Below are 13,211 nucleotides of genomic sequence, written 5' to 3'. Positions count from 1 at the left end.
AAATTATAGGGTACTTGCTTTACACAAATATATGTTAAAAGTCATAATTTCTTGAAGGATTATCTCTTATCGATCACATAAAAATATACGAAAAATTTAATCACACTAATTGTTCAGAAAATATCTTAATATATTTGAAATTGAGGTAACTGTCCCCCATTACCCCTACTGACCTTATAAATATTGTTTGTTGAAAATATATCATTTTAAAATATAAGCCGGACCTGCTTCTTAAACAGGCGCACTAAGTTATTTGGTAAACAACCAACAAGATTAAGTAGATATTTTATTTGAATAATTGCTCACAAAATAAAATGATATAAAAGATAAGATTTTTTAAGCATACTTTTTTGGAATGTGAGTTATCATTCCTCCGTAATACTTTTTAGACAAGGCGAAAAGATCGAGATTTTTTTTGCATAATCACTTTCATGAGATACCCCATAATAAGGTTCAAGACCAAGAGGTCGAAAGTTATTCAAAATGTTTTAAACAATTTTTTTTAAACAAATTGTCACAATCAATTTTTGGCCCGTGTCATCTTATAATACATGTGCTTTCCAGGCAGAAAATTAATTATAATAAGTACTGGGACATGGTGAAGACTGGCTCTGAATAAGGGAAGGATATTTTAAGGAAATTTAAGACTCATAAATGACTGTGTAACTATAAATAATAAGAAGAAGATAAAATCAAATCTTTATTTACTTCAATTTATTGTTTTTTCGCTTTTTTAGATGGTTTTTTATTATTTGTACATATTTTACACAACAACGAGATTATCTTTTTAGTAATAAAAAGAATCATAAAGAGAACTGCAAAAATTAATCCAAATACATCCAGCATGTACCACTGATACCATGCCAAGTCAAGGTAACTAACTCGCAGATGCTGGGCACCGTTGTGTCTTACTACGTACTCTATCCAGTAGATTGCCTCCTGCAGAGCTGGAATTGGTCGGTCGTGAAAGATCTTGGATCGACTTCTCACGTTCTCAACATATCTGAAAACAAAATAATAACCAAAATGAGAAAATCTAAAGAAACTTATGTAGCACTAAGGACGTGATCAAAGGTGAAAGTATAGTTTATTAAGACACACTAAAATTGGATGGAACAAATAATATTCTTCTGTATTTTCAAGAATTATTTTTTATTGAAACTATGAATGGACAGATATATAATTGATTCCGTGGTTCTTTACCCGTGCGGTAATAATACCTGGCGAGATAAAACACATACTTTTTATCTAGTATCATTCTCTTCCACGCATGAAACCAAAGACAAACCAGCTACCGTTTGTTATTAGGCAAAGACACATCGGGGTCTAGACTCAGTACATCGAAAAGAGATAGGTACAAAAAATATGTTTGGGGACGTGTTTAGATTTTAAGTACAATTTGTGACGTTTCTGGTTTGTTTACTTGTTCAGTTTGTTGCTGTTTTTTGTCCAGTTTTTGCATTTAGAAGTTATTTATATTACACAAACATCTGTTTTCACAACTAATTTTATATTGTAGTTTGAAATTTTATGGTAAGTGTATTTTATTTTGCCATTAATTAGCATACAAAGTTAACCTCATTCATACAGTTAAGGAATGGTTTTGTTAAATTTCCACAAAAGTTAAAGAAATGACAAAAAGAAAGTATTTTTCCATCTGTAAACAGACGCACGTGTTGATATTCGCTCTCTCATTCGTCAAGGGGGCTATTAAATATAATTTATTACCTTAAGCCAGACGAATTCTCATTTTACAGATCCAAACTTGCCAGTCTGTTTAAATACAAATTGTAGCGTGTTGCTTTTTAAGTTAATATATTGTGTGTTATATGTTATAGTTATTGTTAAGTTATTTACTGGTCGTGTTATTTTTTAGAGTTTAGTTTAAATGTTTAGTATTAAGTTTTATAATGTGTAGTGAACTTTTAGTACCCAAAAACAAAGTATTTGTTAACCAAGTAAAAATAGCTTGCGGTAATCACTTTAATAAAGGTCAGAGAAACCAATATTTTGATTTATTGATGTTTCGAAAAATTTTATTTCCTTTTAAGACGTTTTATTTCCTTTTGTTTTTAGATGATGATGTACTTATACCTATATGACGTCTGTAGACTCAGTAAAAGCAGAGTTGTAGCTAATGAAAAGTAATTCAAAGTTCAAATCGAATATTTCAACGAGAAATATCAAAAAAATAAAGCACTTTTCGGGAAAAACTCGCTGTCGGGGAAAGTAAAGTGATTGTTTTTTTTATTCTTTCACGTTAAAATATTCGATTTGGAATTTGACGAATAAGAACCTACTTTTCGTTAGCTACAAATGGGCTTCTGGCTTTATACGTACACCATTTTTTTTTCTATTTTATAAGCTATATTTTTGCTAAGAATATTTTTTCGATAAAATACTTACTTTTTGAGTTATTTGCAAAAACCGTCTAAAAACCTTGTTTTTTTGTTGTTGAAAAATAAACATATTCACTCGCAAATAACTGGAAAAGTATTGACTCAGTAAAAAGACTTATTTTGAAAGTATGTTTTTTCACCCCTGAGAATGGGTGAAACTCACCCCTAGGGCGAAAACACACATCGGCACAATATAACTTTTTTTATTTAACATGTTAGCTATGTGTATGCCAAATGTCATGTCAATCCAAGCTGTTCTTTGGGGAGGTTTTATCGTGAGTGAATGGAATATTTCTGGACTTATAGTCCAGATATAGCACATATCCACGAGAAGTTGTATTTTGAGATGAAACGTGGATTTTTCTAGGGAAAATAAAATGATGTCGTGGCAGGATAACAACAGCAGAAGTGTGAGTTAATCAGGTGGTTATGATAGAAAAAGATTTATTGTGGTTCATGCCGGTTCAGCAAAAGGTTTTACGCCAGTTTGTTATTTTGTTCCAAATCCTTGACTGCATAATATCACGGTGAAATGAATAGTACAACATTAAATGTTAGTAATGTTAGTAAATTTTACTACTTTTAAAATTAATTTTAAATATTTAATAAAGGCCTTGTTTGCCACTTTTCCTCCGGTTGGGAGATGCGTTTGGTTTGTTTTTAAAAATATGTGTATGTCCATGTCAATTTTATTATACACTAAGAGATAGTGTCGATATTAAGGTAAGATTAAAATAACATCTAATTATGATATTGTAAATAATGTTTTTCCATTACAGCAAGTTCTGATGAAGCCCAAAATTATGTGGCAAAAGCTTGACTCTTAATAAAAGACACTCACTTAGAAGCACCCGTTTTTTATTGCTTTCTTAGTATTGGGTCGTTCCCGGTTATCTTCAACTGTCTGTTGTTTACCAGTAACCCGTTACTGTCTTTGACTTTCTATATATATATATATATATATATATATATATATATATATATATATATATATATATATACATGTATATATATATATATATATATATATATATATATATATATATATATATATATATATATATATATTCATTTCTACTTACTTTTTATTTGTCAAGACTTCTTCTATAGCATCTGATATCGTTTCTTCGCTAAGCTTAGCAAACTCAACCACTTTTGTAAAGCCATGTCTTTCCGCCATTTTGGCATTTAACATTTGATCACCCAGAATCGGAATAGCTACAGTTGGTACAGCGTTATATACAGTTTCTACTGTACTTAAAAATCCTCCATGTGTAATGAACAATTTTATATTTGGATGCGCTAAAAAGTAATAGTCGTTTAATGAGAATATAAATCGGAATATCTTGCCAAGTTCGCTCTGGTGAAACGAAGAGGCAGAAATATTCTTATCAGCGAATGGTGGTACACTGTAACGAAATTAAACCTAAACCGTCTATTTTATTTTTATTTTGAATAGTTGTTTATTTATTTAAAATGAAAAATGGGGTTTATGTTTATTTCTCGTAGGTATAATATATCCTTGATTAATCTAGAAACAAATTTAAAGTTACAAATTTGGAAGCACTTACCTAATAAATCTGATTGGGGCAACCATTTTTCAATTCTAACATTATTTGGTTTTCCTGGCATGTCATCAATTTCAAATTTCCACAGAATATGCTCTTTTCTTTTGGAAAAAGCCTTCATCAAGGCTTCTCTTGTTGCGATAGGTAAGTCTGCACTCTTCAAGTTTGAACCCATACTGAAATAAATAACTCCGTTTTTTGCTTCATCTAGATACTTTTTCAGACTTTCGGGAAGAGGTTTAGGAGGCTTAACGTGGAATCCTGCTATTTCTTTCATACACGGAACTGCTCCTGCTACTGGGTTTAAGCTAGGGTGGGAGTTGCTTAATACCAACGATACATTATACGCAACCTTCTCCAAATCTATGTCTTTGGATATGTATTTACGAACTAGTTTATCTTGACTTGGATATTGAAGTAGGTTGTGGTTTAAATAGGTAAATATAGTAAAAACGGTATTTAGAAGCCTTTGTTTAAAGTTCATAGGTGAAAGATATTGCAAAGCAAATTCAGGATTTAATGAAGGAAGACTAGGATTTCCTACAAAATGGTTCATCCACGAACTAGCAGCAATAGGATTGAAAAGAACCAAATGGGCATCGAAGTGTGCAGCAAAACCTTTCAAAGAATCAAGAATAAATTGTGGCACGATGACGACATCGAATTTCTTTTCCGACTTTAAGAGATCTTGGGTTTTGGTATTATTGAGAGTCTTCTCTGCTATTGTATAACCGAACTGGTTAAAAGTCATTAGCATTACAACAGGATTGTCGAACATACCATGATCTTGCTTGTTTTTAAAATCAGCCACAGCCCTAAATATAGCTGAAAGAAAAAAATATATGAGATGTATAATAAGGTATGGAAGAAAGCTTTGGGATTATATATATTTGAATATAATAATCTATTGAACTAAATGGCCAAATATATAGCCTATGAGAACAAATTCGTTAAACTTCCCGTGCTTGAATTGGTATCAATAGATGAAGCAGGGATGCTGAAATGAGGCTATTGATACCGGTGCGAGCACGGGAAGTTTAACAAATTTGTCCTCCTAGGCCATATATTTGGCCATTTAATTCAACAAAACGATAGCAGCAGAACAGTCCATGGACATCACCAGTAGTTTTAGTCAAGAAGAAAGATGGTTCAATGCGTTTTTTTATTGACTACCGCCAGCTCAATGCGGTATCTAAGACAGATAGTTACCCAGAATAGACGATACATTGGACACTCTCTCTGGTTCTCGTTGGTTCTCCACACTCGATCTAAAAAGTGGATATTCGAAGTGGATAAGCGGATATAAAAAACCGTATTCTCGATAGGATCCGGGCTTTGGCAGTTCACGGTTATACCCTTTGGTTTATGTAATGCCCCTGCCACATTTGAAAGATTAATGGAGGCAGTTTTAAGAGGTCTAACATGGAAAACATGCCTAGTTTATTTGGATGATGTAATTGTGGTGGGAAGATTCTTCGATGAACATGCCAACAGTCTGAAAGAAGTCTTTCAACGATTGAGGGCAGAAAATTTGAAGTTAAGTACGAAGAAATGTCACATGTTTCGACGAGAAGTGAAGTACTTCTCGTCGAAGTAATGGTGTAACAGCTGATACTGAAAAGCTTGCAGCAATTAGGGATTGGGCAGTATCAAGAGATAAACACGAAATTAGAAGTTTTCTTGGTCTATGTACATATTACCGACGTTTTGTGAAAGGATTTGCCAACATCTTCGAGCCATTAACAAAGTTGACAGAAGAAGGCAAAGAATATACATAGAGTGAAGAGTGTCAAAAAGCTTTCGAAAAATTACAAATGGATCTGATTAGTGCACCAATTTTAAGCTACCCTAGACAGGCAGGAAAATATGTGTTGGACACCAATTCCAGCAACAGTGCAATAGTAGCTGTTCTCTCCCAAATCCAAGATGGACAGTAGAAAGTCATCGCTTACTTTAGCAAAGTCTTGTCGAAAACAGAAAAAAACTATTGCGTTATTAGAAGAGAATTGCTAGGCGTAGTAAAGGCTTGCGAGCATTTCCAAAAATACTTGTACGGCAGAAAGGTTCTTCATCGCACGGATCACGCCGCTCTAAAATGACTCCTACAATTCCGTAATCCAGAGGAACAGATGGCAAGATGGTTAGAACAATTACAAGAATATGATTACGAGATCGAACACAAGGCTGGAAGAGTTCATTTAAATGCTGATGCCCTTTCGAGACGGTCGTGCAGTGCAAATTGTAATCACTATCTAAAATAAAAAGAACGACTTTGGCCCGTGGGACGAACCGCCGTCATTAAAACAGCCTCAACAGCTATAAGACGCCCAAGCAGATGATCCATGTATAAAAAAAAGTATTGGATTTAATGCATTGAAGTGAGAGACCTCCTTGGCAGGATATTAGTGCATGTACTCCAGAAGTCAAGTTTTACTGGAGATAATGGAATTGCCTAGTGCTAAAAGATCATCTTCTCTATAGAATCTTTGAGAACGATGATGGTAAAGAATCTAAGCTTCAGCTGATTGTACCTAAAAGTAAAGTGTCAGAAGTATTGCGTCAGTTCCATGACGGTGTATCAGGAGGACACTTTGGTATTACGAAGACTCTGCAAAAGGTTCGAGAACGGTTCTATTGGGTGAACTGTGAAGATGATGTAAGAAATTGGTGTTAAAAATGTGAACTATGTGCAACCAGTAATGGTCCAGTTGATAAAAAGAGGGCACCCATGAAACAGCACAATGTTGGTAGTCCTATGGAAAGAGTAGCAATCGACATTGCAGGTCCACTTCCAGAGACGAATGATGAAAATAAATATATCCTGGTAGCCATGTTAAAGAATTCTTTAGCCGATTTCGTGTTCCTTTGGAGATCCACTCCGACCAAGGGCGAAACTTCGACTCAACTCTTTTCCAAAACGTTTGTAAATTGATTGGTGTCAATAAGACCAGAACGACACCCCTGCATCCTCAATCAGATGGAATCGTCGAGAGGATGAACCGAACGATGGGTAAACACCTGTTCAAAGTTGTATCAGAACATCAAAGAGATTGGGACCAGCACATTCATTTATTCTTAATGGCCTACCGCTCGGCCGTGAATGAAATTACAGTCCAGACTTCAACCTGCCTGATGTTAGATCGTGAAGTTCGTTTGCCCTGTGACCTAGAGTTTGGCTGCAGACCTTCCAAAGAACATGTTGCAAGCGAAGATTATGTCGACCCCCTGAAGTTAAGAATAAACAACATTCATAAACTTGCCCGACAACACATCCAGTTAGCCAGTGACAGAATGAAAGATCAATATGATTCTCGATGCAAGAATGAAAGCTATGAAGTAGGTGATCTTGTTTGGCTTTATAATCTACAAAGTCGTCGAGGCTTGTCTCCTAAACTACAAAGACAATGGGAAGGTCCGTATGAAATTAAAAAGAGAATAAATATACCGAATTAAGAAGTTGCCGAAAGGTAAACCAAAAGTAGTTCACATAAATCGTCTTGCACCTTATGCTGGCTCAAATGAAACAGAAGAAGCACGAACCCTTCAACATGAGATAAAAGATGACCGGCGACCAAGTTTTAATGAATTTATGTCAAATTACGCAGAGAAAAAGAGTGCTAGATTCGGCGTGACCACAAAAGTTTAGCAGGATCTTTTTAGTGTTCTGCATAACGTCTCTCTAGCCCACTGTGTTGCCCAAGATCTTGAGATGACTAAAAGAATCTTATCCGTATTTTATAAGAAGTCGGACGTTTGTAGGAGTTAAAAAATCAGCAGCCTAAAGTTGGAAAAATACTGAGATTAGAAGATGGTCCCCGATCTTTGCTGTATATGGTGATCAGGAAGTCGTATATAGACAGGGCAAGCTACGAGTATATGGTGTGCTCTAATTTAAAGAAAATCGTGTGCAATTATGCAATATTCCAAAGAGATCGTGTCCTTCAAAGACAGTAGACTGTTATTTCTTTCTGATGGGTTCATGCAGAGCTGGAAAGTCCTGTAGATTCCGCCATACTGAGCCTTTATGTTAAGTTACTGATGGGGACGTTCAGATCTAAGAGGGAGCAGTGTAACGAAATAGCCCATCTCCAATGCATGGTACGTGTCACAGTTCTTAGAAGTATGGATCTAGAATATTTGATCGTTGGCATTCTCGATGCGCTTTCGACGTGAAGAATAGAGGTGGACTATTCCAGAATCTATTCCACATACTGTGGACTATTCCACAATCTTAATTTTACAAACTTTTTTTGAAAAATAGGTGGGGTTGTAGGGTTGTATTATAGAGGTAGCACCCTTTATCAGAACGACCACATCAAGCGTCATAGACGGGAGATAGTTTTTGATAATTAGTAATCATAAGACACCCAACCCTCACTTATGGCTCCACGTGCCACATCCCGGGCAACTGCATTGGTCTGTAGGTTAATCTAAGTGAGGGTAGCCAGATATGATGAAATCACCGATCGATTATCGCTATAAATGGTCTACTGTTTAAATCTACTAATAGCTTCCTTTAGAAGGTGGAACAGTGGTCTGAAGTAGGGGCAGTCTGTTGCTCTTTAGTTGAGAAATTAATTTTAAAGGAGGAAGAATCAATAAGGTCAACGACATCAGGATGCAGAAAGCAAGAAGAACGTACTGTATTAAAGATCCTTTATAGATATCTTAAGACAATCACTCATTATGGCAAGTAAAATCAACAATGACCCTGCGTACCGGCGCTACTTAAATAAAGCAGGGGTACAAAAGAATCTCCGGATTTGCTATAATAAAAAGAAGAAGAATATTTGGTATCAAACACCTGATTCAAACTTCCTCTTAGGTGAATCTACAAAACAAATGGAAATGAAAATCACCTTAATCCTAATTATTCAAAAAAGTAATGGTGATTAGCAAAACCGATGAAAATTGTCGAATTGACCTAAATAATACTCACTTAGAACAAGTTTACAAATTCAAATGCTTCGGAGTAGTATTAAATGATAAGTGGGATCCAGATACAGAAATAAAAACACGAATAGAACAGACTAGGAACATGTACAATAAATGGAAGCAAATTATCTATAACCGAAAGCTAAGCTTAGGCATCCGAATTAGAGTTATTAAAGGCTAAAGAAGGTTTGGTCAATCCTTCTGTATGGAGTTCTGAAGCCTAAACAATAAAATGAAATGCCAGGAAAGGGCTAGAAGCCTTTCAAATGTGGCTTTATTGCAGATTGCTCAGATTATCATGGACACGATATATTACAAATCGAACAGTATTAAACACCATAAAAAGAGAGTTAGAACTTATAACAACAATTAAAAAATAAGATCTATTACTTAGGACACATAATGAGAAATAACAAATATAACCAGCTACGAATAATAGTTGAAAGGAAGATAGAGGGTCGAAGAGTAACAGGCAGAAGAGCCATATCATGGTTTCGCAACATCAGAACTTACATACTCTACATACACCAGAAGAAGAGGATTTAAAAAAATTACTTATTAATCAAGTTTACTTAATTTTGACCAATATAGAAGTTTAAAAAAATGTTTAAATAAATAAACAAAACGATAATATTTACTTGCCTTGTTGTTCTTCGTATAGATCTTTCATTACAATTTGATTATATTTTCCATTCTTAGGTGGATTCTTCTCTTCGAAAACTGTTAGCATAGTAACGTCATGTCCTGCCTCGGCCAACCCCATCATTATTTGATTTCCTAGGAAGTAGTGACTGGGGGCAGCCATAGGAAACACACCTAAAATCTAGCATTTACGCAGTGAAATGATTTATTAGTAAAACAATAAAATACTGAATAGTTAAAAATAATAATATATGCTAAAAATATAGAAAAAAAAATCTACGTAGATGAAATGGGTGGATGTCTCAGAACACATATGACTCAATAAATAGACTGTTATGGTCTAATATTATAATAATAGTTATGGTTCGAGCCGCAGCGAGCAAGGTCATGATTGCCAATATGATTTCCAACATCCGAAACGGATAGGAACCAGAAGAAGAAGAAGAAGTTATGGTTCAGTTCAAAATATTGCCCAAAAAGCTTGCCCATTGCTACGCCACTGATGCGTCTCGCTACAGACGTCTGACGTCACGAGCTGTCTCAATCATATTATAGTCTGGAGCAATTCGAATGTTCATATATAGATAATTTTGTGCTATTATTACAATCAATGGAATTTTTTGATGTTAATCTGTTATTGATAGGTTTCAGTGGTATTTTCCTTACGGTTATTTTCTCTTTCCCATTTAAATAGATTGTAACCACAAGGGACATACGACTGAAATAGTAACTCTATTAGAAAGTCAGGTAGTTCATGGTACAATCCCATTTGGGTCTTTGAATGTTAAAGATGGTTATGATAAAAATTTTAAATGCGTTTTAGAAAAAATTAAACGACGGCTTAACTTTAAATTTAAAGAAACCAAAATTTTATCAAACTGAAGCAAACTTTTTAGGTATCAAATTATTGATATTGGCATTTCATCTACCATGATAAAATAGAAGCTGTAACAAAAAAGACACCGCCAAACAATCGCGAAAACGTTTAAGCAATCTTCGATTTAAATATACCTAACTGGATTTCTACCAAAACATGCTCAAGCTAGTTTCATTCTTCTGTTGATTTCTATGAGTAAGGAGCCAGATTTATGTACAGTATACTCCCTCTATAACGAACACGGTTATTACGAGGTTTCGCTTATAATGAGATACATTAGATGTCCCGTGAAATTTCTATTGAACTATAACCGTCCATAGCGAGGCAAATTTGGTTATAACGAGAGGAAATAAGATCCAAAAACGTGTTTTTTACGTTTTTAGTCCGGTCGTGGATATAAATAAATACCTTTTCAAACAGCCCCTCAATAAACTTAACTGCAGCCCGCAATAAACTTCTTTACATTGAATAAATACAACTGTTCCACATCTTTAGAAAATATAAGATAGAATGATACTGGACCATTTAAAGCAGTTAAAAATGACACAGTTCTTAAAATTGCAGAAGCAATAGTTTATGTTATCCTTGAAGATACGATTTATACATTATGTAGTTGGAAAAAAATATAAGTACAGCTTTTTTGTTTTAACGTATATCATTGATAAAAAATTTCATTGACAATAAACGTAAATAACTTTTTTTCAAAAACGTCATTCAAACAATATTTATTAGCATCTTATATTGCTCCGAATGGCTTCACTATAGGAAGTTAATGGTTTAGAAAACTACAGATTCATATGTATGCACAGTATTATGATTTTCTGATATAACGAGATCGGCTTATAACGAGGTAATTAGTCTGTCATTTCAGTTCTCGTTATAGAGGGAGTCTACTGTATTAATTTTTCCAGGTATACATATTCGTCTACTGTCTCAAGTGTAGTGTTATTTATTATTACATCTTGAACATCCACTAGCTCGTTGTACATGGTTTTTGTTTTTGTTAATTTCATTTTTGGGACAGCTTCATTGCTACATGCATTTAGGTCATTTATAAGTTTTTGTAATTCTGCAGGATTACAATCAGAACAATGTCGTCTGCAAATCTTAGATGGCTGAGGTATTCTGCATCAATGGATAGGCCTTTGTTCTGCCAGTTTATTTTGCTGAATATATTTTCTAGAGCTGCAGTGAAGAGCTTTGGTGATATTTCGTCTCCTTGTCGGATGCCTTTGGTAGTGGTAAATTCTGGAGTGTTTTTAAAACTAATATGATTAAACGCAGCACATCATATACATTCTTGCACTACGTGTGGTATGCCTTTTAAGGGTGGCCTGAAAAATATTTTATATTTTTGCAAAATTTTGGAATACGTTTAATTCAAAGAGTAATTTTAAATTTTAATTTGTTTTCCATACAGATTTCAGTCCTCTACAAATAGTTTCTTATGACTTTTGGTGTAAAATAATTAAGAAAGCAGGAATTCAACAATTTAGAATGTCTCTTATGGCCCGTTTGAAAATTCACTACCCTGTATATATATCCTTATATATAATTGTTTAGTAGTCTATGCCACATTGTATATTATAAAGTAATGTTTAAAATAAAATCTATTGCAGTATAATAGGCGTTATGATTTCTCTACATTTTTAGTTCATTCTAAATTTATTACTTAAAATAACCATTTATTATTATAACTCCCATTTCCCTAGGGGCCCTTAATCAAAATATTCACGATTATTCATCATTGTTAATATTGCATTTCTTCGTTATGTAACAATTTGATCTCTAAACACTGACCTAACAACTCGAAAAGATATTAATAAATTTCACATCTAGCAATTAGATGTTATTGACCCTGGATTAACATTGAACTAGGTAATGAGATATACAAACCTTGTATGCATGAGCATCCTTAGTAACCGTTAGAAAAATAAAAATCACTGTTATCAGTCCTAGTATTTTCACACACATTTTTATAAATTTTAACTGTCTTGAAAACTAGCCGCACTTGGGTATAGCCTCCTGTATAATGCGAATTAAAGAGTTCCAAACACGATGATTACGCCTCAAGGTTAACTTTTTTTGTAATCGCTGCAACGGTTGACCAAGAAAATTCCAAATATATAATATTATCAGTGGACAAAATATAATCTTTTCAATTTAATTAAAAAACAACCAAAACACTGATACCTACACTATTCTATTTACAATGTTATTGCAGTTTAAGTCATTTTGAATGCTGGTTCTGTAAGTAAATAAAATTTCCTGCCGACTTGTGGTTCATGACCCCACAGGGTGTCTCGAAATCTTACTCGGAGCGTCGTGGTCGTGGAAGGCGCTTTAGCGATTAAGTGAAATCACATCTTTACGATCTTTGTGTGATCTCTGTTAGGCATATTTTTGAAGCCACGAATTTAAACACATTAGTGTTCTAATAGACTGATCATTTTTTATCAATTTGAATATTCAATAAAACCAGCTCCTCTCTTATTGTCAGTTTATTTAATTGAATTATTTAGGATTACAGAAAACACACTTACATACTTTAAACTACATCTTACAACAACAACTATCATCTATCAGTCTCTTCTTCCTTTTCTTGTAAAAGAAAAAGTACAGAAAGCAACAAGGAGATTTTTAACGATTTACAACATCCTTCCTCGTTAAAAAACTTTCAAGCATAGAAAATTCTTAAATATAGAAAAAGCCATTACAGGTAAGCCTTTTGTAAGTCCTATAGCTTGTTGCTCTTTAGAATTAATATTTCTTAAATCTAAAATTCCTTTT

At 33.9% G+C, this 13,211-nt stretch overlaps 1 protein-coding gene across 1 annotated transcript; it reads right to left on the bottom strand.

The window, feature by feature from the left end:
- Positions 1 to 687: 687 nt before the first annotated feature.
- LOC140441082 (UDP-glycosyltransferase UGT5-like) lies at positions 688 to 12,741 on the bottom strand. Its single transcript, XM_072531514.1, has 5 exons — positions 12,318 to 12,741; positions 9,545 to 9,725; positions 3,971 to 4,792; positions 3,482 to 3,701; positions 688 to 1,003 (listed from the first exon to the last, which is right to left on the bottom strand). The coding sequence occupies exons 1-5, from the start codon at positions 12,393 to 12,395 to the stop codon at positions 715 to 717; spliced, it is 1,590 nt and encodes a 529-aa protein (XP_072387615.1). The 5' UTR covers positions 12,396 to 12,741; the 3' UTR covers positions 688 to 714.
- Between the last annotated feature and the right edge of the window lie 470 nt (positions 12,742 to 13,211).

This window comes from Diabrotica undecimpunctata, chromosome 5 (assembly GCF_040954645.1).
Source record: "Diabrotica undecimpunctata isolate CICGRU chromosome 5, icDiaUnde3, whole genome shotgun sequence".
Classification (NCBI taxonomy): domain Eukaryota; kingdom Metazoa; phylum Arthropoda; class Insecta; order Coleoptera; family Chrysomelidae; genus Diabrotica; species Diabrotica undecimpunctata.
Note: the sequence above shows the minus strand (reverse complement) of the source record. Positions and strands in the feature narration are given on the sequence as shown.

What these genes read in the sequence shown, in the direction of transcription:
- LOC140441082 (XM_072531514.1), bottom strand. Translation starts at nt 12,395, where the DNA reads ATGTGTGTGAAAATACTAGGACTGATAACAGTGATTTTTATTTTTCTA. An exon ending in AGGATGCTCATGCATACAAG is followed by an intron (nt 9,726 to 12,317) that starts GTTTGTATATCT and finishes CGTAAATGCTAG; the next exon opens with ATTTTAGGTGTGTTTCCTAT. An exon ending in GAAGTCTTGACAAATAAAAA is followed by an intron (nt 1,004 to 3,481) that starts GTAAGTAGAAAT and finishes TTTTGTTTTCAG; the next exon opens with ATATGTTGAGAACGTGAGAA.